Source organism: Aspergillus brasiliensis, assembly GCF_001889945.1.
Source record: "Aspergillus brasiliensis CBS 101740 unplaced genomic scaffold ASPBRscaffold_3, whole genome shotgun sequence".
Classification (NCBI taxonomy): Eukaryota; Fungi; Ascomycota; class Eurotiomycetes; order Eurotiales; family Aspergillaceae; genus Aspergillus; species Aspergillus brasiliensis.
This window is the reverse complement of record NW_027137444.1, coordinates 1,451,952-1,473,307: the sequence shown is the minus strand read 5'-3', so window position 1 is coordinate 1,473,307 and position 21,356 is coordinate 1,451,952. Positions and strand designations below refer to the sequence as shown.

General features: G+C 52.8%; 8 protein-coding genes across 8 annotated transcripts; 2 read left to right on the top strand and 6 right to left on the bottom strand.

Moving 5' to 3' along the window:
* Positions 1-980: 980 nt before the first annotated feature.
* On the bottom strand, positions 981-1,760 carry ASPBRDRAFT_193341 (ORMDL family protein; the record flags this gene model as incomplete). Its single annotated transcript, XM_067620608.1, has 3 exons — positions 981-1,028; positions 1,090-1,448; positions 1,628-1,760. The coding sequence occupies 3 exons, from the start codon at positions 1,758-1,760 to the stop codon at positions 981-983; spliced, it is 540 nt and encodes a 179-aa protein (XP_067481879.1).
* Positions 1,587-2,493, bottom strand: ASPBRDRAFT_456088 (uncharacterized protein). Its single transcript, XM_067625454.1, has one exon. The coding sequence runs from the start codon at positions 2,345-2,347 to the stop codon at positions 1,832-1,834; it is 516 nt and encodes a 171-aa protein (XP_067481878.1). The 5' UTR covers positions 2,348-2,493; the 3' UTR covers positions 1,587-1,831.
* Positions 2,494-3,325: 832 nt separating this feature from the next.
* ASPBRDRAFT_27643 (zinc knuckle domain protein) lies at positions 3,326-5,393 on the top strand (the record flags this gene model as incomplete). The annotated part of the gene is made up of 2 exons (XM_067622409.1): positions 3,326-4,435; positions 4,491-5,393. The coding sequence occupies 2 exons, from the start codon at positions 3,326-3,328 to the stop codon at positions 5,391-5,393; spliced, it is 2,013 nt and encodes a 670-aa protein (XP_067481877.1).
* Positions 5,394-5,596: 203 nt separating this feature from the next.
* ASPBRDRAFT_193339 (putative haloacid dehalogenase-like hydrolase) lies at positions 5,597-6,665 on the bottom strand (the record flags this gene model as incomplete). Its single annotated transcript, XM_067620607.1, has 5 exons — positions 5,597-5,821; positions 5,901-6,072; positions 6,161-6,370; positions 6,445-6,477; positions 6,541-6,665. The coding sequence occupies 5 exons, from the start codon at positions 6,663-6,665 to the stop codon at positions 5,597-5,599; spliced, it is 765 nt and encodes a 254-aa protein (XP_067481876.1).
* A 278-nt stretch (positions 6,666-6,943) lies between these two features.
* Positions 6,944-8,350, top strand: ASPBRDRAFT_39809 (uncharacterized protein). The gene has a single exon (XM_067624220.1). The coding sequence runs from the start codon at positions 7,126-7,128 to the stop codon at positions 7,984-7,986; it is 861 nt and encodes a 286-aa protein (XP_067481875.1). The 5' UTR covers positions 6,944-7,125; the 3' UTR covers positions 7,987-8,350.
* On the bottom strand, positions 8,156-9,380 carry ASPBRDRAFT_119151 (putative metallo-beta-lactamase domain protein; the record flags this gene model as incomplete). Its single annotated transcript, XM_067617230.1, has 3 exons — positions 8,156-8,350; positions 8,442-9,129; positions 9,247-9,380. The coding sequence occupies 3 exons, from the start codon at positions 9,378-9,380 to the stop codon at positions 8,156-8,158; spliced, it is 1,017 nt and encodes a 338-aa protein (XP_067481874.1).
* Positions 9,381-10,001: 621 nt separating this feature from the next.
* On the bottom strand, positions 10,002-15,044 carry ASPBRDRAFT_193336 (uncharacterized protein; the record flags this gene model as incomplete). Its single annotated transcript, XM_067620606.1, has 3 exons — positions 10,002-10,157; positions 10,218-11,627; positions 11,682-15,044. The coding sequence occupies 3 exons, from the start codon at positions 15,042-15,044 to the stop codon at positions 10,002-10,004; spliced, it is 4,929 nt and encodes a 1,642-aa protein (XP_067481873.1).
* A 3,314-nt stretch (positions 15,045-18,358) lies between these two features.
* Positions 18,359-20,751, bottom strand: has1 (ATP-dependent RNA helicase HAS1). The gene is made up of 5 exons (XM_067624219.1): positions 20,080-20,751; positions 19,772-20,017; positions 19,240-19,715; positions 18,923-19,183; positions 18,359-18,855 (listed from the first exon to the last, which is right to left on the bottom strand). Exons 1-5 carry the CDS (start codon positions 20,669-20,671, stop codon positions 18,607-18,609), a joined length of 1,824 nt encoding a protein of 607 aa, XP_067481872.1. The 5' UTR covers positions 20,672-20,751; the 3' UTR covers positions 18,359-18,606.
* Positions 20,752-21,356: the final 605 nt, after the last annotated feature.

The following is a 21,356-nucleotide window of genomic DNA, read 5'->3' as shown; positions in this document are numbered from 1 at the left end:
TCGATACTTTGTTTCGCATTCAAATGAAGTCCATGTATTCTGCTGATCTCCTGCTCTCTTCGACCATGCACTCCGTGTGCTTAAAGAGCTATAAGCCAATCTTAGAGCAGCAAACTTGTTCTTTTCGCACTCAGGATGACTTCGGAATAATCATTGGATTGCATCTTCTAGGTATGACACCTGCAGGGCCTGGTGAGAGATTCGCCAGAGGGGCTGGCGAGTAAGCTCTATGCAAGACACCGCCGAAGTATTCCGATCTCTGCTACAGCCCTTCATTGGCGCCTCAAATGGACTATCTTCTGGTTAACAACACAGACAGATAGAGTACATGGAGAACCTGTGAGTGGGAAGGGAAGTCATGGAGAACAAAGGGTGACTATGTGTTACATATGGCTATCCTGCTGCATTATCTTGTAAGTAGAGGCTACTATACTCAGTGCTGCCAATAGATTACTCTGCTAAGATCACGCCATCAAATGCGCCTACAAACAACCACACCATGTCTACAGTCAGCACCATAGCAATAAGGAATGTCTTCTTATATAGAATGTAGTGATGAGAAGAGAGTCCAGAACCATCAGACCGGCCTCCCCTTATCTTCATCTATTCCGCATGCCCCATTCACGCCAGCACCTTTCTATAAACCGAACAACATTTTCCCCTTTTCCTTGCCTCCTCCTTTCTCTTCGTTTTCCCGAAATAAGCCTGATGGATCTGTCTGCCCAATGCACGCCGAGATACGAGACCCACGAAATCGAGCACGATAGAGAGATGTTTGGACCAAGGAAGCGAGACGTATAAAAGAACAGAGAAGGCAAGGAAAAGAGACAGCGACGCCAAGCGGAGAATATTATCAAGAACGAGAAGTAGTAGTTTAGTAGTAAGAAAACAATAACCCACGGGTTAAGTGTAAGGGAATAAAAGCAAGTAGATAAAGCCAAAAAGGAAACGGAATGGAAAATGGAGAAGAGAAAGAGCGGCTACTCTTCGGGTATATCAGAGAAGAGACCTATTCGCAGACGGTGCGACTATCACAGCACGGTTAGCATCCATGACTCACCATCCACTTAAGGCAAGGACAACACATACAAACGGCAATTTCGGGATGACTACTCCCAGGGTGGCAAGGAAATTGATGGTAAAATACGTCAAGTCGTAGTGGGTATAATGTGTGCTAAGCAGGAAGAGACAAATGGGCACGCAGAGGAGGAACTTCTTCGTCGGGGTATACTGATCTCCATTGTCGATCTGCTCCCACATGTTGAGGTTGTCGTACGCGCCAGCGTTGAATTCAAAGGGGATGCCCCGCACCCAGTGAAACATGAGGAAAGAACCGAACATGTAGCTGATGTTGGTGAGCGTCCACGAGGTCTCCTGCGAGACGCCGGGAATGATGTCGAACAAGATCTTGAGGGCGATAATGAGAACGAAGTGAATGGTCCAGGCTCCTAAAGGGTCGTACAGAGTGGTCAGTGGTCAGCCACTAGGGGTGTCACGAAGGTCATCAATGTCATGGGGGCATATGCTGGTTCCAAGTCCCCCGCCGGAACTTGAACCCCTCCTTCTGCAGCGACGGTGTGATGATGATGGGGGGGAACTGGTGGAGGTGGAGGTGGCCACTACTCACCCTTGGCGTTGACCCAGTTCGCATTCAAATTGGGCAGGGCAGCCTGGTCGCTGGTATGCTCAATGGACTCGGGAGGCTCTTGATAGATGATACTACTCGACCGTCTCCTCCGTCCAGCCTTGCCCTGGGCCATGTTGGTGTCCGGGGTCAACCGGCGCGACCCAGCGTCGACGTCCGGGGGGAAGGAGATGGCACGGGGAACGATTAGGGAAGACACTTTGGCGGTATTGATCGGAGATCGAGCGAAGAGAAAGGAGGAATCGAGAGACAGGAATGAAGAGAAAATGGTCGTGAGAGAATGGCAGAGTGGAAATAAAGGACGCCGCGGGCGAGAGAACGAGAGAGCAAGCTGGCTGGATACCGAGAGACTTGAGTGACTTCGACTGGGAGGCGATCTTGAAGACGATCGGCGGCGGTGTTGGTCACGGGAGCAGGTCTCCGTATTACCGGAACAGGGGGTAAGTTACCGCCGGGCCAAAGAATGGGAGTTTTGACACACACAGAGATAATGTTCAAGGGAAAGAGTTGACGAAAAGCGAGTGAATGCCTTGCAAAACGAGAGAGGAAAAACTTCTGGAAGAAGGACAATGGAGGAGAAGGAAGAAAAAAGTAAAAAGAAAAAAGAAGCCAGCAATCCAACATCCCGAGGGGCACCGAGCAGATCCTCAACCTCAAACTAATCGTCGGGTTGGCTAAGAATAGCCGGGACGCTTGCTGCATCCCATCGTTCTAGATAGAGTCTAGACCACACCATCGCTGCACCAACCAAATGCCATTCCTGCCTGGTTGATACCGAGGCCTTAATTAACTAATTTTGCTATCTATGATATCTTTCGAGGGAGCTCCCCTATTCCACAGCCCGTTCATCTGGTTATCACGGGCATATGAATTCTGTCTAGGAGTATCTGACTCAGGATGAGACTGAAGTGGATAACGCAATCTGGGAGCGTTGGTTGTATTAGCATATAACAAGGATACACCGCGTTAAGTACTGGCTGAAAGCTTCTACTTAAGTCCGTCTAGTGTCCACATAACTTAGCTGCAGTGACCATACAGAGTATATTGCTGATGAACAGCTCCCAGAGGCGTGTAGTCACTATCTCAGTCTGGATGGCTGCATACTCCGTCTTGCTACCATCCAATAAGAAAATAAGCATATGAATTGTCTACGCCCTGACTATCACTCACGAAATATCCCGACTCCGTTTATCCTCGGAGCAAATAAGCAAATGGACCGTCCGTAAGTCCAGGAGTCAGATGAAGGTCGCGAACACCGGATCGATCTAGATGACACTACATGGCCACTGCCGCTTAAATCCAGTTTTTCTTCGAGAAAGTAGACAAATCATTCCCAAGATAAATTACCAGCATATTTCTACGATTCCTGATACGCTGTCTCTCGCTGAGGGGACCCATATGGGCTGGACATATCCAAATTTGACGGAGCACTTGCGTCCTTGACTCGCGTCTTGACGAAGATCGGTAGGAAAAGAATAGGCCGATCCGCCTCTAAAATCGGAATGTCTCTAGAAAGCCGGATATGTGCCAATTCGAATATTCCAACTCGTTACGTTGATGGCCTTTTAAGCCTCTCACTATCACTTGTACCGGACAGCCATCTGCCAAACCTAGTGAACTTCTGCAGCAATAATGATAATGTGAAGCTGATACCTGTTCGTGACGATACGGTACCTGCACATGGCACAAGTGGTGCCTGCCGCCCGCCGTAAAATTCTCTCCGCGAAATCTGAACGAAATCCGATGAATCTTGCTGCTGCTTCTGCTCTGCTAACGCCTCAACAACCTGCTCCCTCTCGTTCCATTCCGTCTCCTCGCAGGATGCCTGATTCTCCATCCGACGATAACGATTCCAGAACCGCCGCAGTCGGCCCCCGCGCTCAGACAAACGGTTCCCGCCAATCCTCGCGTCAGAGCTCCCACGATTCCAACCCGAACCCGCGGAAGAGGCAACGCCGCAGTCGCTCCGCCGACGTTCGCAATGTCCGCGACTTTGTCCCCCAAGGCGCTACCTTTAGTGCAGCGGGACTTGGTGTCGATGTAGATGCTACCTCATCTTCGGGTTCCGACAGTGACGACGGGTCCTCCGAAGGTGGTGATGCGCAGCAGACCGAGTCCGCGCCCGCACCGCCGGCGAGCTGGAATAAAGGCAGCAAGAGTGCGATTCGGACATCACTTCGCAGTCGCGGGAAGCCGGAGGAGAGCAAGCCTACGTCACAGTTCGACACTGTCAACGATCAATTCTGGCGCAGTCGCAGCGAGTCCGTCTCGTCCCATGGCGATCCCGAAACGGAAGCATCCAAACCCGGTCAACTTGATGGCATCGAGGAGGGTGAGGTGAATGAGGAGGAGGATTCGGACGAGTCCAGTCAGATGCAGCTCTCCGGCGACTCAGATGACTCGGAGTCTTTGGGATCCGAAGCAGACGACTCCATCTTGCTGAATATTGGGTCACGGAACGGTCAGAGTCTCGGTCAGGACCAGGATGGCTTGATCACTCCGGACGGCGACGACGACTACGACCCTGAGGCATTACCGGTCTCTAACGGAACATCTATCAATGGACAACCCGCCGCAAATCAATCCAAAGAGGATGCGCTCCTCCGCTTCTCGAAAAAGTACCCAACGCCCCCCTCTACCCTTGCCGACCTCGACCGCGAAGACATGGACATCCAAGCAAAGTACCGCTTCTACGACCGCGACATCAACGCCATTGACCTACAACTACCCATAGCCTGCACAGAATGTCTACTCGAGGGACATCTCGCAGAAGTGTGCCCGTCCCGAGAGGTATGTCCCACCCCTCACCCTCCCCCCATCATCACCAACTAACCAACCTCCACAGTGCATACACTGCGGAGCGTGGAACCAGCACCAAAGCAGTTTCTGCCCGACCTGGCGACGCTGCCAACGGTGTCGCGCCCGCGGCCACAGTGACGACAACTGCCCATCCGCTCTGAAAGGCTCCCCCAGCGAATTCCCCTGCGAACTCTGCGGCTCCTCCACGCACATCGAAGAAGACTGCGATTTGATGTGGAAGCTGACTACCCGTCCCGAACCATCCTCCTCTGAACCCGTCCTCGTCTCCCTTTCCTGCGCCCACTGCACCAGCAACCGCCATCTAATCGGCGACTGTCCCTCCCTCTCATCCTCCCGAACCCTGCTCTCCTCTTCCTGGACCGTCCGCGGCATCGACCCTCACATGATCACCAACATCAACTCCGTCGTGAACCACCGACGTAACAATAATAACAACAGCAACAATAACAACAACAATAACAATAACCGAGGAGGCCTCAAGATCCGCGGCCGCGCCGACCACCGCCCGCCTTCCTCCGACAGCGACGACATGATGGTTCATCGGCGTCCGCCCGTCCATCGCGGCGGCGGCAGCGGCGGTAGCAACAACCGCGGCAACATCCGCATTGGAAGCGGCATCGGTAGAGGAAACAAGAATATCTCGAGTAACGGGTACCGTGATCGGTCTGATTTTGGCCCGTCGAGCCGGCAGCGGTCGATGTCGCCTAATCCTCGTCCGAGGGGCGGCGGAAGAGGAGGAAAGGATAGTTGGCAGGGAGGTGGTGGACGGGGGAAGTCATCCGGTAGTGGTGGTAGTCGACCTCCGTCGAGAGGGGGGAATCCCGGTCGTGGAGGGGGTCGTGGTGGGAAGCGAGGTGGTGGTGGAGGAGATGCGTATCGACCGTTACCGAGTGCAGCGAAGAAGGCGTGGGATAAGTATCGATTGTGATGGGATGAAATTATTGTCTTGATGAGCAGGTCGTTGCTATCGGCGTTTCCTGTGTGTATTGTGTGTAAATATACCCCGAGGGTGGAATGATTGGATGTTGTATGTTTAGAAAGTGTGACTTAGATCGTAGCTCATAGCCTATAGAGCTATTGTATGTACAGATGGTATAGATGTCTAACATGATGGTGTACAGGCTGATAGCGCTATACGCCATTCTCCATGGCATTATCTGTGGTAGTGGGGGCCTTCTCACCCCCGCGATGTCCTACAAACCCCTCATCTAGGATGCGAATCAGCTCATCCAACCTCTCGATACAGAGGTCCGTATGCGCATGGTCCTTGAGATGTTCGTTATGATCGTTGAGTAAGAGAACTGTCGCCGCGCCGGCTGTATGTCCGGCCGTCATATCGTCGATAGAATCTCCGACCTGTGTGCAGAATAGCCATAATCAGCCCGACAACTTCTACCTCGAGAGTCGGATAGTAATGGAGAGGAATGAGACGTACCATAATCAACCCCCCCGCGGCACCCCGCTCATCCTGAACTCCCCACTCCCTCGCAATATGCAATATCCCCGCTGGATCCGGCTTGGGCAATAGCCCCGGGGTTTCGCGTGTCACGATGGGCAGGAAGACATGTGCGGGGAGATGGTTATTAAGGAGGTTGAGGACGGGTGCTCTACATCGGCATCAGTATACCCCTCTATGCCTGCAATTCATACAACCTCCAAAACATAGAGGTGATAAGGAAGGGGGAGGAGCCTTACTCAAAATTCCTCGTACACAAAGCTCTCTTCACCCCCCTCTCCTCTAGGAAATCCATCAACTCCACTAAGCCCGGCTGAGGCTGCTGGGATTCCATGGCGGTGCGCTCAATGGCTTTGATTTTGTTTGCGGCTTCGAGGCGCGATTCGGGGGTCGGAAGACGGCTTATATGGTGCAGGATGTCGACTTTAGGGGGGATATTGAGGGCTTGTCTAGTATATACCATTTATTTTGTTAGTATGAATACTAATGAAGTAGAAGGTGGGTGGGGGCATTGGGGAAGTACCGCATTTCGGAAAACATGTGGTTTTGTGGGAGGCTGTAGATTATATTTTATTGAGTTATTGTTGGAATTGATAGCTGAAGAAGGTATAGATATTACCATAATGTGCCGTCGACGTCAAAGACAATTCCGCGGAGTGGGGGTGCGGAGGAGGAGGAAGAGGAAGAGGGATGGAGAGGCGCGAATCGTCGTTGACGGAGGGGATAATTGTTCAAGGATGCCATGATGGAACGGGAGATGCGTAGGGCTGGATTAGAGATGGACATTGACAAGATTCCAGGCCAGGAGGAGAGGAAGAAAAAGAGAGAAAGACTGAGAGAGGAATGCAGAGTGGAGAAGTGACGTTAAGAGGAGATGAAAGATGATGGGCTGATAAGATCGAGTGGAGACTGACTGGCATGCGGAGTTGGCTTCCTTAACTAGTTTCGGTTCTATACTTCACGCTACTATAAGTGTCCATACTACATCTCAATCCTGCAGTACTTTAACAGATTATACCGGCATAATCTACATCCAGATGATATCTGCAAAGCAAATATTCTCGGTCGCTCCTTCCTCTGCACCTTCAACTTCCACACTCATATCTCCGAGTCTGACACCTCACAATGATCTATCTCTCCTTTTCCCTGCTCCTCATCCTTTTTTTCACCCTGCATCCAGTATAAAATACTCCTGCCGGCCACCATGTCAGCCAAGAAACACCCAGCTCCTCGCGATCCGATTCTCAATGCCATCAATATCCGCACCGTCCTCGCCCTCCTCGGCACTCTTCTTACCATCAAGCTCCTGAACCTGCTGGCGCGCCTCACGGGGTTGCGGCGCACGTCGCCCCGATATCCCTATAGCTACGTCGGTCAAGCCATCAGTCGCAAGGAGCAACACATCATCCAGATCCTCTTAGAGATCATCCCCGAGAGCACGTCGTTGAATGCCAGTCTGCCCTCCAACGCGGGCTTTTCCAGCGCGGACGATAGACCTACCACGGCCGATAGCGCCCCCTCCTCCAGCCTGGTCATTCCTCTCATGCCGGTGCCTTCGCGGGTCGTTCAACTTTCTCACAGCGCACCGACACGGAGCTTGGAGCTCGCTATTGCCGATAGAGACCGAGGGTTTGACGACCACACTAGTTCGCGCGCGAGCGTGCACTTCTTGAGCCACCAGCCACTTGCCAGTGACTCGGTTTACTCATCGATCATCCGAAGAAGTCTGTCGCTTAGTGATCCGCATTCCAACTGTTCAAGTCAACACCAGAGTATGCTTCCGGGGGTGCGACTCTCGGGCTTCATGTCCGACAGGTTGCGGTTTAGTATTCTGAGTCGGCCGTGGTCAATGGACAGCGTGTTGGCGGATGAGTCGCAGCCCGAGCAGGTCACGCTGGATATGGCACAGCTGCAGCAGACGCGCACGGCGGACAGCTACCCAGGACCGTTTCCTATCAGCGATGGATTGGAGCCGAGCTCTCTGGCCACGGCGCAGTGTGCCAACAATGGGGCCAGCGAGGCCATCGTGGTGCGGACCTCGGTGAGGCCATTCACCGATGTGTAGGCAGCTTTGGGGTGGGGGTGAGAATGGAGATGCAAGATGTACATTATTCCTTGATCGAACTATCTGGAGCGGTAGATGCAGGTGCAGGTGCAGATGCAGATGTGCCAATAGAGTCCATGCAGTATGTACTGTGTAATGCAAGTATGTAATCCGATTCAAACCATGCACATCATGCACATTCCTCCTCATGAATCGCATGATCCAAGTACCCCATAGCTCGAACAAAGATCTTCGCACTATCCAACACACGTTTCTTGCAATTCCCAACGGTATCCATTCCCATGAACGCCCCATACGCCCGATTAAACTCGGTATGCTTAATCGCTTTCCAAATCCCATGTACATCATCCGGCGGCAGTGGAATCTATCCCCAGTCAGCAAACCCTTTCACCCCCAATTCCATCGATCACCCCAACCCAATATCCAAAGAAAAATTCATAAGGAAATAGACTTACCATATTCGGATAACTCCACATAAAGGTATACGACGCCGTCCCCTCCTTCCTCCCTCGAGCACCATAATCCCCGACCCCACTGGGAATCGTCCCAATCGTATCCGCCAAAAACATCACTCGTTCATCTTTCCACCACAACACCGAACTCCCCGGGAAATGTCCACCGGTTTTCACTCCTATGACCCCACTGCCCGGGAGGATGTCGATTTCTTGTCCTTCCCAGAAGATTTGTCTTGCTCCCTTATCATTATTATTACCACCCCCACTAGTAGTGGAAGTGGAAGTGGAAGTGGAAATGGAAGGGGATAATCGCATCACCCACTCCTTATCCTCGACGGATAAATATACCGGACAGTTGAACGCCTCGGCCCATGATAAATGTGTGGCGTAGTAGTGCGGATGGGAGATGATGATGGCGGATATTCCGCCGAGGGTGTTGATCTGGGAGATGGTGTCGGCGTCGAGGTAGGGGATGCAGTCCCAGAGGATGTTGCCGTGCGGGGTGAGGAGGAGGAAGGCGCGTTGGCCGATGCAGTGTTTGGGGGTGGTGTGGATGGTGTAGATCTTGATATTCTGCTTCGTCTTCTTGTTTTTGTCTAGGTTGGGGGAGGGCAGAGGGGCGAGGATGTTCTTTAGTTGGGGTTCGTGAGTGGGGGCGCGGAGGGTGCGGAGGGTTGTGTAGTCTTGTCTATTATCATTTTAAGATTATATTAGTGTTGTGTAGATGATGGTGGTGGTGGTGGTAGTCCGGAGTCTATAGTAAGTGGGGGTATAGTCAAAGATGGGGGGAAATGAAGGGAAATACCCAGTTGGAGGGAGATATTGGCGCGGATCATCACAAATGGGACAAGGACTTGGAGGCGTGGGAGTTGCGAACTGAGTGCCGCAGGTGGTGCAGATGGGGAGGTCGAGGGGGTCGATATCTTGATCAGTAGTCATAATGGAAGTTATAATCTTCTCTGTGGATTGTTACTATTTGGCAAATGTAGAGATACAGAGGAAGGAGAAACTGGCTGCTTTAAATGGGATCATCTAAATCATCAGCTGTTCTCCGCATTGACCCCGCATGTACTGGAGCCATGGAACCCCGAGCTGAACCTCAGCTGAACCACAGCTGAGCTGCTGCTGCTGCTGCTGCTGATAAGCTGTAAATAGGGTTCGGCTTAGGCACCATGATGTCAAGACTAACTCAGTTATCTGCAACTGGTTACTAAGAAATGTGGACAACTTTTGTATTCCATCCGTCGCATGGCATACAGCCCATCCATTATGCACTAATCGAGAAAATATGCTGCAAGAAGGGAATCATATAGCACAGAAATGCAAAAAGTCGGTACACAAAGTAGCAAATACTAGTCGACACATCCCCCTGTCCGTCCGTACAACCATCCATTTCATTTCCATGCACGCTGGTGGGCAGATTCGCAACAATCATCGCTGCCCGGGTCATAAGTCGTGAACATAACAAATCGTGTAACAGGTTTAGGTCGAGGAAAACATCACGAGAGGAGAAAAGAAAAAGAGGAATAGAATAATGTTGGGTATCAATTGTCTGTCGCGTCAATAGTCATGGTCGGCATCCACCTGCTCCGGACTGGCGCGATACTGGCTTCGCTGCCGCCGCGCAGGGCTGAACTGGCTGCCCGACGTGAGGGGACGAGGCCCCGTGGGTTTCCGGGGAGGAGGCGTGCTACGGGGAGATCGCATGATCGAACTCTACAGAGATATGGTCAGCATCATGCGAATAAAACGTCCCTTCCGGCTATGGACACTAACCCGCGAAGCAACTCGTTCCATGTACGATCGCTCATCGTCTTCCTTGACTTTGGGCGGCCGCTCTGGGATCAGTGGCCCCTCGTCCTTGATCTTAGGCGGACGAGGAGGCCCCGTGTGCCGCGAGCTCGCTTCCGAGTAGCCCGCGTCCGAGATGGGGGAAAGACGACTGGCGCCGCTGTAGCGGGGATTGGCGTTAACCCCGGACAAGCTGGGGTTGGATCCCCACTGGTCCGAAGGTGCGCCCGCTGGCACGCCGTAGACCTGCGCTTGCGTTTCCAGTTGATTTTGGTATCGCCCAGACGGGCCCTGGCGAGGCTGGGGATGGTGTAGATCGACGCTGCCCCGATGGGCCCGGTACTTCGGCGCTTCCGAAGCTTGAGACGGGACCAGCGGAGACGGTGGCCGGTTCTCCTGCTGCGGGTCCTCCAGAGTGTACGTCGAGCGCAATCGGTCTTCGCCCTGAGGATCATAGTAGTCCGGCTTGTATGGTCCTGGTGCAGCCTCGGATCCAGAGCGCGAGGTATCGAAGGACGCCCGCTCCTTGCTGCGGCCAGGTTGGATGCTGTTGCGGATGTTGTCTCCCATCGAAGACGCCGTAGTCTTGGACCAACGAGAGATCTTCGGGAAGAATGAAGAGCTGCTCGATTTGTGCTTCTTGGCCTTTTCAGTCGTCTTCGGCGTCGCCTCGTTACTGAGGGCACCCGAAGCCATAGGCTCACGGGGAGGTGTTGACACAGGGGCGGAGCCAGCCCGGCCCTGACGGTTGTTTGCCGGGTCGTTCGCAGGCATGGCTGGGTTCATGAACTCCGGCTCATCGATGTCTTCATCCAGTTCCGGCACCGTACTGACCCGATTTTCCATGCCCCTCCGCAGTCCATTACCGACGAGGGGTTCCAGAACAGGCTGGGAAGAGGTGGAAAGATACTCCGACTGGTTTCCGGGCGATGAAGTCCCAGCATGGCCCTCCGGCTCATAGCCTTCAGGATCCACACTGGCGGCCCGGTTGCCTCCCCGCATCAACCGGTCATCCTGGCCGTAGCGCAGAGCTTCGACTTCATCAAGGAGCTGTTCCAACATATCCTCGATCCGAGTGAGATCGTTGGTGTTCTTGAGGCTCAGGCCTTTGAGTGCCCGCTTGAATATATTCTTCCGCTTCGAACGCAAGTCATCCCCGTCGTCGAGAGGCACCTGGCGAGCACTACGCGTGCTGACCGGCTGAGGGCGTGGCCCACCCAGAGCTCGATATGTCCGCTCATGCTGTCGGTCACTAGCCTCCATGAGCATCCCGTCCTGGAGGGCAATGAACTTCTTCATCTCCTCGAAGGAATTGCGCATTTCCGCGGCGCTTCGAACAAGAGTCACGAGAATCTCCGTGTCCCTGGCATTCCTTTGGGCGTCGCGAACCGTGAGCTGTTCAAACAAGTCAGTAGTGGTACCTTCAAGCAAGGTGAGATGGATACTAACATGGTCCATGAGAGCAACAATGTCCTTGGACTGAATCCGGTCAATGCCTTTCCCAGTCGCACTGTCATACAGAGGCGAGCCCACTCCTTGAGAGTAGCCACTCAATTGCCGCTGGTGACCAGGCATAAAGTGCTCATCCCCTCCAAGGGGACTGTCAAACAGACCCATTCCATTGGTATCAATTCCAGCAATACCCTTGCTCAGTGGCTCAGGGGTTTCAACACTCGGGGAGCGAGGGTTCGCGGCCGAGACATAACCTTCGTCTTTCGCACCAAGCGGTGTGCCGAGCATCTGACCTCCGTGGTACTGCTGATCATAGTAGTCGTTCGCACCGTAGTCGTCCTCCGGGTAGTAGCCCTGGCCATAGTGGGAGGCCTCCACGGACCCCAAGCCCAAGCCCGCGCTGGCGCCGGCTCCCGACTTGTCAAAGAGGGGCGACGGCGCGTCTTTAGAAGGGGTGCGGTTGAACGACCAGCTGTTTTCATGGGCCGCGGGGCCTTGAATGATGGAAGGATTGGTATTAATTTCTGATTCCGAATCAGGGCTCCGGTCGTCTTCATGCGGCAATGGGCTGCTGTCGAGGTCACCAGCGAACAGAGGAGCCGGCTCGTGGTGGTCGTGGTCGTCCAGCGACTGAGTGACGCTCTGGGGCGGCGACGTAGCACCCATGCGCCGAGGGAATGAGGTCGCGTCGGGACTGGAAACACCCTCGCGCTGCTTTGAAGGGCTTCCTTGGCGAGATTCGTGCTCTGCCAGCTCCGATTGCTCCAGAGGCTCGGGCTCCCACTCCTCCTCCTCCTCCTCCTCCTGCTCCGGAATACCAGCCATTGAACGATTCGCTCCAGACTGGCTGGACTTGGTATCCAGGATCGTGGGTTCGAGGACAGAGGCCACCGCCGATTCAACCGCCACCGGATGTACGAATCGGGGGTTGGCCGCAAGGCCTTCAGCAACCGGTCGGCCCTGATCCTCCTGGTCGTGGTGATCAAGCTCGCTGTCGTCGGTGTACCCGGTCCTGCATCTATCCACATTGCTCTGAGTCTCAGTCTCGGCCAGCGAATGCTGATCTTCATCGTCGTCGGAATATTCCTCCCAGTGTCTTTCCTGTCGGGGGGACGGCCGGGGTGTCTCTTCGTAGCCGAGCTCGGGGCCATGTTCCTGTTGACGGCGTAGGGACTCCGTTTGGCTCGTGATGCTGAGGCCTTCTGGACGGGTAGATCTTGCAAAATCCGTACTGGGCGCAGACGAAAGAGAGTCAATCGAGAGACGCGGCTCCAATTCTCGTTCATCTTCGGAGTAATCGTACCTATCATAATGGGTCAAGTCCTGCTTGACCGGAGATTGGCTCTCATTGCTGGCCACGCTCTGTATCGGACTCAGTGTGTGCCGACGGCTCGCCAGGTCACTGTAGTCGAGATCATGATGTTCGGAGTGGGCGTCGAGCAGATTAGCGGCAGCGGCAGCGGCAATGGCGCCCGCGGCGGCATCCCCGACGGGCGACCGACTCGAGGGACTATGCATCGACAAGTCGTGGCTGGACAGGTTGCTGTGCTTAAGCTTCAGCTCATGCCGTGCGTCCAGAGGCGTTCTATTTGGCGTGCGAGGTGCGGGAGAGAGAGGTGCAGGGGAGAGAGACTGGAAAGGGGAGCCGCGAAACCCCTCATGGAATCTGGTGTCTCCGTACGGAGCTGCTGGTTCGGCGGTCTGCTCGGAGAGAAGGGAGGCTCTGGTGAGGTCGGATTCAATCGCACTGCGCAGTGGCATGGGGGCAACATTGTGCTTCTGGAAGACTAGTTCGGTCTCGTTAATACTGCCGGTACGGCTTCGGGTTCCACTACTCTTCCTTCTTCCCTCGCTTTTGCCGAGGCTGGACCGTGAGTCGTGGTGCTGGAGGGCTGCAGCCGTTAGGGCGTTTCCTACGAGTGCAGCCTTTTCTGCATCACGCAGTCCTTTGCTCTTCTGTCGACGGAGCTTTTCTTGCTCCGTCAACTCGGGCCGATTCGCCCATCTGATGTAACCGACATCCTGACTCCTTTCGCTTCGCCCATGGCTTCGTTCGCTGTCCTTACTGGACCTCCGCTCTTTCTGGGACGGGACGGAATCGCCGGACAGGACGATGCCTTCGTCGCGACTATCCTTATTGAGGACAACCTTGGGCTTGCGGACGTCAGGGGCACTTGCGTGCTTGGAGAGTCGTCTTCCCAGCTCGTCCCGAGAGGGCGTGCTGGCTGATGAATGGGAGGTGTTCATGTCGCGTTCAAACTTGGACGTGTTGGTGATGACTTTCTGGTCCTTCTTCAGTTCCTTCAGCTCTGGTAATATGAGTCGTCGGATCGCGTCTTCAACGGTTTCAAGAAGCTTGGGGTTGTTGATCGATGACTTGGAGGTGCCAGATTTGAACGAATACTGATCACCGGATCGGCGATGCGAGGACACAGCCGAGGCGCTGAGGAGGCTGGATTCTGGACTCATCATATCGTCGGGAAGAGCCCGACGTCGAGGAGACTTCGAGTCCATCTCTTGGAGATCACTGCCGTCTTCGAACCTACTTCGTTCGGCCCGCCGGCGTTGCCTAGAGACGTCACGAGGGTCGTTACTGAGCTTCTCTGCGACCCGATGAGCAATGCGTTCGGTGCTGAGGCTGCGACTGCGTTGTCGCCGAGGGGTTTTGAGGTACTCCTTGGATTCCCGTTCCAAGCTCTGACTGCGTTTTCGACGAGGACCCGAGGAGGGGGCTTCCAGCATGCTATCCGCCGGCATCGACGAGATGTCGGAGGTTGGGTGGAAGTACCTGTCGCGAGACAGGGCGGAGAGCTCACTGCCTTGGTCGCGGTTCATGAGCTCGATTTCTAGGGGAGAATGGCCGGGAGGCTGGTTCTCATCGGTGGCTGAATTGGACGAACTGTCATCAACACCCGACTCCTCCAGCGACTTGTGCTTGTGGGGCGAGCTGAGGGAGATGCGGCGGGAATAGAGGGGCTTCCGATTGCCACTCGACTCGGTGATCTGGATGTGGTCCTTCTGGTCCTTCAGCTTCCGCGCGGAGGAAGGGGTGACACGGACGCGGACACTGGGGCGGGAAGTGAGGGAGCCAGAACCCTTCCCGCCCTCGAAATACTCGATGAGCAGGGAGGTCTGGGAGTGCTGCGACGAGCGGGACAGTTTGGACTCGTCCCCGCGGGAGCGATGTTTCCGACGAGTGGGGATGGTGACGGGGCTCCCGTCGTCAGGAATGGAGTAAGAGGTCTTGTCTGTGCGGCGAGATATGTCAGTTGCCAGATCAGTGCCTGTGATGCTGCCGTTGGTATCGACAATGGATTCAGTGGGGGCAGGCAAGATCGGTCTGCGGGTGTCGACGCCCATGATGGAGGAAAAGAAGAAGAGAGCGGAGAAATCCTTTCTTTTTCAGCCAGACAAGACCATACTCTGTGCTTGGGCGAGTGGGAACAATATTTTTCCTTTCTTGGTTTTTTTTTGTTTTTTCTTCTTTCTTCCTTCCCTGATTTCTTTATTTTCTTATTTTTCCTGATTTGGGAACTGGCAAGATTTCAGGGGCAGGAAGCGAGTGCAGGGGGGGGTGTGTGGTGGAAGGAGGGTAGTTGGAAAGGATTAAGGCTGGGGATTGGGTCCGATTGCTAACAGACTGAAGTGTCACTACAGATCGGACCGATCGATATGCAGCTTGGGTGAGGAGAAGGGCAGCAGGCGGGTAAATTCGATGGGCAGCAAGAGCCAGAGGGATTGGGGATTGGGAGGGGAAAGGGAAAGGGAAAGGAAGGATGGCGATCAGAGCAGGTGGGGACGCAGAAGAAGAGCAGCTGTGAGGGATTGCTGCGATATCACAAAAAGCAAAGGAAAGAAGCGTACCAGCGCTGGGGAGTGTTGGGAGGAAGATGCAATAACAGCGGAGATTTTAGCAGTAGAGCAGAAACACCCGAGGCGGTAGTTGCCGGTGGTGGTTTGAATTAAACACAATGAAGGAAGAGGTGGGGGGGATGAGAAGAGAGAGAGAGAGCGAGAGAGGGATTGAGAGGGAATGAGAATTAAGGATGAGGATGAGGCAAGTGAATTGAGGCAGCTCCCTCACTTGCGATAAGCCAACAATCGGTGTGGAGAATCAGTCGACGGTGGTGGCCATGTGCATTCACCGCAAGAGTTCACCCGTGCATTGATTGGGTTTTGGAGGTATGATTGCGAGTTCGTCGGGGCTGGGCTGGGTAATAATAACTCGGATGCAGGGAAAATGCCCAAGATTCAAGAACAAGAGAAAAATCTAATCGACGGGCAGCAGCAGGGAAGAGGGGAAAGACCCAGTGGAGGATGATTTGATGGGTGGGAACGGTGAGGGAGGGGAAAAAATAAAGAAGGCTGGTAAGGTGAACTAAGAAACTAGTTCAAGGAGTATAAGGATGGATGGATGGATGCTTGCTGGAGTTGGTGGTTTAGCGTCAGGTCCAAATCAGTGGCCGGCACTGATTAAGAAAAGTCACTGAAACTTAAGTAAGGTACGACCTGGATGAGTTGGCCACGATGAAAGTGCTGAGAGCTTCTTGTTTCTGCCAGTCTCGCGATTATCGCGTTTCCTGGGCTCTTATATTGCTGATGCCCTTCGTCTGAAGCGGGATTTCCACTTCACTTTGGGTGTCATTATCGGTTGGGTTCGATAGAAGTGGACTGCTTGCTTCCTACGTGTGTATCCTCCCGGGACTATCCTCCTCCACCAGATGAGATCCACGCATGGTGACCGAGCAAAGCTGCGCTTCAACTCTCTCTCACTCAGCCTCGAGAATAGAAATACTACCGAGCAGTTGATCGGCTTTGCCATTATCTCACTGTCGCCTAGTGATTTTCTCGATGATGCTTCTCTCAAGCTTAAGGCTGAATCCAACTCTCATCCACCCGCGTCTTCTTTCCAGACAGACACACCAAGGATGTAAGGAGCATGAGGCTTGGAAGAAATATGATTTTTCTTGTTTCCTAAAATCCATACAAGTTCGTGCGCGCACTTCCCACTGGACGAAAGCGGGTTATTGCCTTCGTAGTGCGACCCGAGATGTGATCTGTTTCCTGTCTGTCTGCCACTCCCGATCTTGGGTGGCCCTATTACCGTTGTACAGGTGTGTGTGAGAGGGAGCGTTTTTTGCCTCCCGAGACTTCATGATGGTGAAACCTGGAGCGTGATGCTCAGGAATTGGCTGCCATATATACAGCTTGAAACACGAGCCCTGCCAGCACCAATGTCCAGAGGGTCCTGTTTTGTTCCCGGAATGACTCGTCACATTGGAAGCCACGATCTCCTGTCTTCCGTACTCCGGTACCTGGCTGGCAATCGGAAAATTCTGAAGACCACTGGCGGAGGGAAGCTACCGGAAAAGCATCAGCATCCGAACGAACATGACTAGTGTAGGTACGGTAGTTGGTTACTGGGATTAGGACAGTCCGAGTCGAACAGAAAGTTCATCAACCCGTAGATGAACAGTGAGTAAGTGGGTGGAGCCCATCCTTTTTCCCCCGACCCGCTCACACAGACACACACGGAACCAGCAGTGAGCAGAGACTCTCCCCATCTCACACTGACTGGAAAGGATTAGAGGCAGTCCAAGGACCAGGACCAGGCGGTCTCCAGGACGACCAACTCCCAGCAATCATTGGCAGTTAAGGCTGCCAGCTCATCAATCACTCCGTCCCCCCTCCGTGGACTCTGACTACAGCTTCCACTGCTGATTGGTAGCCCTTTTCATCCTTTTTCCTCCATTGCAATGATCATCATGCTGTAGTCGGACAGGTGACTGTCAGGACCAGGTGTTGCTTACGGCCATTTGCAACGTTGGATGGTTTGCTCGTACTTTTTTTTCCCTTTGCTGTAGTTAGTTAGTGGATGGTGGATGGAAAGTTGGATTCGACGGCGGATCCCGTCCCGTCCCTTTCTTTCCTTTCCCTTTGTTTGCCCTTTCCCAGCCACCTCTTTTGACCAGCCACCCTCGGATTTAAGAAGTACCAAGGTTTAATGGGTTCTCCCAGGATAGTCCATGCTTCCCCGGTCAGCTTGGTCTCATTTGCCCTTTCGAATCTGTGTCTGCCGGGAGATGAAAGTGAACACTCAATTCTGATGATCGGATTCGTCGGGTCGTAGTTACTCTAATTGGTCTTGATGTCCAATGCATGGGGTGTGGCGGGGCTGGGATCATATTGTTTGATTTGATTTAATTTCTTTTTAACAGGCGGCCACCATGATCCAGAAGGATACAGAATGATATGTTTAGCAAGCCGAACAGGCCTATGAGATTCTCAATACACCCTCGTGGAAGGGTTGTTTTTCTCCTTCTTGTCGAGTCACTTGATAAACTTTCTTTTTCTTGATGAGCAGAGTTGCCAGGTATAGCACAGCCCACTATTATGTACAAGATGCGTATAGTTCCACATTTGCAGCAACGGGAGTAGTAGATAAGATTCACCCGATCATCAATTAGTTTATTATGTATCTATTCATAGCTCAGCCTCTAACATACTTTATTCCATTCTGTACAAGGTCTGTACATGAATGACATGCATTGCAGCTATTCATAAGCCGTCAGACACTCCTCGCTGCCAAGTACATCAGCAATCCAGCCGAGGGAGCTACAGTGACCAGTCCTTTGACCTGGATCTCGGTTTCACAGAAAGATACTTAGCATGTTGCTCTAGTCACCTGTCTTTGGGCTTCTGATGGTAATCTCCGATCGGAGAAACAAAGAAATGTAACGGGAATACGGCTGCTATGCAATGAAGAAATGCTTCTGAATGATCTATTCAGGGAAACAAACTGATAAAATAACAATATATAGACAAGTCCAGATATCCACAGGGTAAACTCCGAAACGAAAATGCCAGGTCTCAAGAAATCACACAACCCACTTGCTTTTCTCTTGCTTATTAGTCAATCAATTCAGTCATCCTCGTGCTTGCGCTTGAACTTCAGCCCCTTCGGTTGGCTGCCGTAGTTGCGTCGTCCTTGCTGCTGCTGCTTCTTATCCCGACTCAGGCTGGAGCCCAGCTGGATATCGATGCGCGGCGGTGTCGAGAATCCGAATCCCTTGGCAACCTTGACCAGGTCAAGCTTGTGCACGTCAAAGACGGACCGCAGCGAGTGCGAGGCATATGCCTGGAGGTAGGCCCGGTAACCTTCCTTGGCGGACTAGGCGGGTTGAGTCAGTATTGGATCAATATCGTACATAGGAGTCAAAAGCAGCCTGTCAACGTACCTTGTTCAGATAGTAGTTCTGACCAATCAACTTCTCAAGCTGAGATTGAACGTTGACGATCTTGTTGGCCGGGAAGTCGAATTCCACGACGGGAACACGAGCCTCCTTGAGGTGCTTCAGGAAACCAACCTCGGAAGGCTGCAAGAACATCAAACTGCGTCCCTTTCCGTTGACACCACGAGCCGTACGACCGACACGGTGGACGTAATCCCTGGTGTCATCCGGAGGGTCGAACTGGATGATCCAGTCCACAGCCGGAATCTATACTAGTCAGATTGCGCTCTGGGTAGATTGTTCATAGGCAGGTAGAAACTCACATCCAAACCTCTGGCAGCAACGTCAGTACAGATCAAAGTTCCCTGCTTGGCATTGCAGAACTCGAAGAATGTGTTGGTCCGCTTCTGCTGCTTCTGCTTGCCGTGGAGTTCAAGCACCGGCAGGTCGATGTAGTTGAGCAGCTCCGCATGGTACTTCACACAGTTACAGCTGGAGAAGAAGACAATGATCTTCTTCTTGAGGTTGCGCTTAAGGAAGGAGAAAAGAAGCAGGAAACGCTTGTCAGCCTCACAGATGACATAGCCCTGTTCCAGACCCTCGACCGTGCTGTGTTCCTTGCGGTGGTCGACGTTGATGTACAAGGGGCCAGGCCGCAGGGAGATGCGCGCCAAATCCTCGACTTTCGTGGTCTGGGTGGCAGAGAATAGCATGGTCTGTCTCTCTTCGGAGGGCAAAATCTTGACAATCTGACGCATTTCGTCCTCGAAACCGACTTCCAGGATACGGTCCGCCTCATCTGCACAGACGTTAGAGTACATTCTCCTGCTGCGTTCGTAATCACGTCACACTTACCAATAACGAGAGTCTTCAGGTTCTTGAACACAAAACCAGGGGTATTCTGCAGATGATCGAGCAAACGTCCAGGGGTGGCAATGAGCAGGTTGACACCCTTGGTAAGCTTCTCTGCCTCAGCTCGGCGGTTGGCACCTCCAATAACAATACCATATGTTTGCGAGTGATGCGCCATCAACTCTCTAGCCACACCGAATATTTGCAGAGCCAACTCTCTGGTAGGAGAAACGACAAGAACACCAGTACCTAGAACCAAGACATTAGCACATGTTCAATCGAGCAACAGTTAGTAGATATCAAAGACCCACCATTGCGAGGCTTGAACCGCAGAGCACTCAACATTTCCACAGCAGGGATCAAAAACGACAAGGTCTTTCCGGAACCCGTCTTCGCAGCACCGAGAACATCACGACCAGCAAGTAGCGGGGGAATGGTACGTTGCTGAATCTCAGTCATGGTCTCGAAGCCCATATCCTGAATACCCTTCATCGTCTTCTCAGAGAGGTTCAATTCCGTGAACTTCTTCGGCTCGCCGTCCGTCTGAGGCAGACGCACAGCGTCCAGCGAGGGAAGATCCGCACCATTTCCATCCTCCTTGCCCTCATCATTATCTTCATCTTCGGGTTCGGCCTGACGGACTTCTTCCTCGCTGTCATTCTCATCCTCATTGCTGGAGTCGTCAACCTTGCGCTTCTTGGACTTTTCTTCCTTCTCAGCTCCCTTGGAAGCCTTCTTCTTCGACTTCTTTTCGGTAGGTGTCTCCGTTACTTCGGTCGTCTCTCCATTTTCAACTGCGGGCTTCGGAGAAGCATCGTCGGCCTCGGTCGCAGCGCGCGCACTTCCGTGCTTTCTCTTGCGCTTCTTGGTGATATCTTTCGCAGTATCCACAGGAATCGGCATCTTGGCTGAATACCTTCCGTAGACAGGTTCCCTTTGCGAACAAAAAATATTCGACGTTGGGGTTGGGTCTGGAACGTGAAGCTGGTACGGCCCTTTTTTTTTCTTTCCTCTTTTTTTTTGGTCCGATTCTGCCAAACTCCGCGTCACGTGCTGATAAGGGGCGATAATTGGTCGTGGCAAGTCCGTGCATTGGTGCCTGAGGCAGTACACCGCTTGTATATACGCTCCATATACTCCTTCTTGCTCTTTCTGCATACAAAGCACAGTGTTCGTTTTCTACAATACTTGAAGCGACGCAGATTGTCATCATTGTGCTATTAGTTGATTTGATGACATTTCAAGATACCACGTGCCATACTATCTCCGAACAACAATGTTTTCTCACGTCTATCCTGTCTTCCAGTGACATCTTTACACACCATACTATCTCCTACTTTTAACTAAAAAAGCTCAAGCTTTAGAAGCAACATTGATATTGCCAGGTTGGCAGGTATATACACCCAGTACTCTTCTACATTCCGTTCAAGTCTGAATCGATCGGCGTTCCACTGGGCTCCCCTGATGGATACTTGCAGCTTCGACATTCAGACTTGCACCTTGTCCCCATAAAGATTTCGGACTAAACAGGTCCGTTCGAGGCCTTGCTAATACTCTGGACAGTTTTGCAATAATAGTTTTATATAGT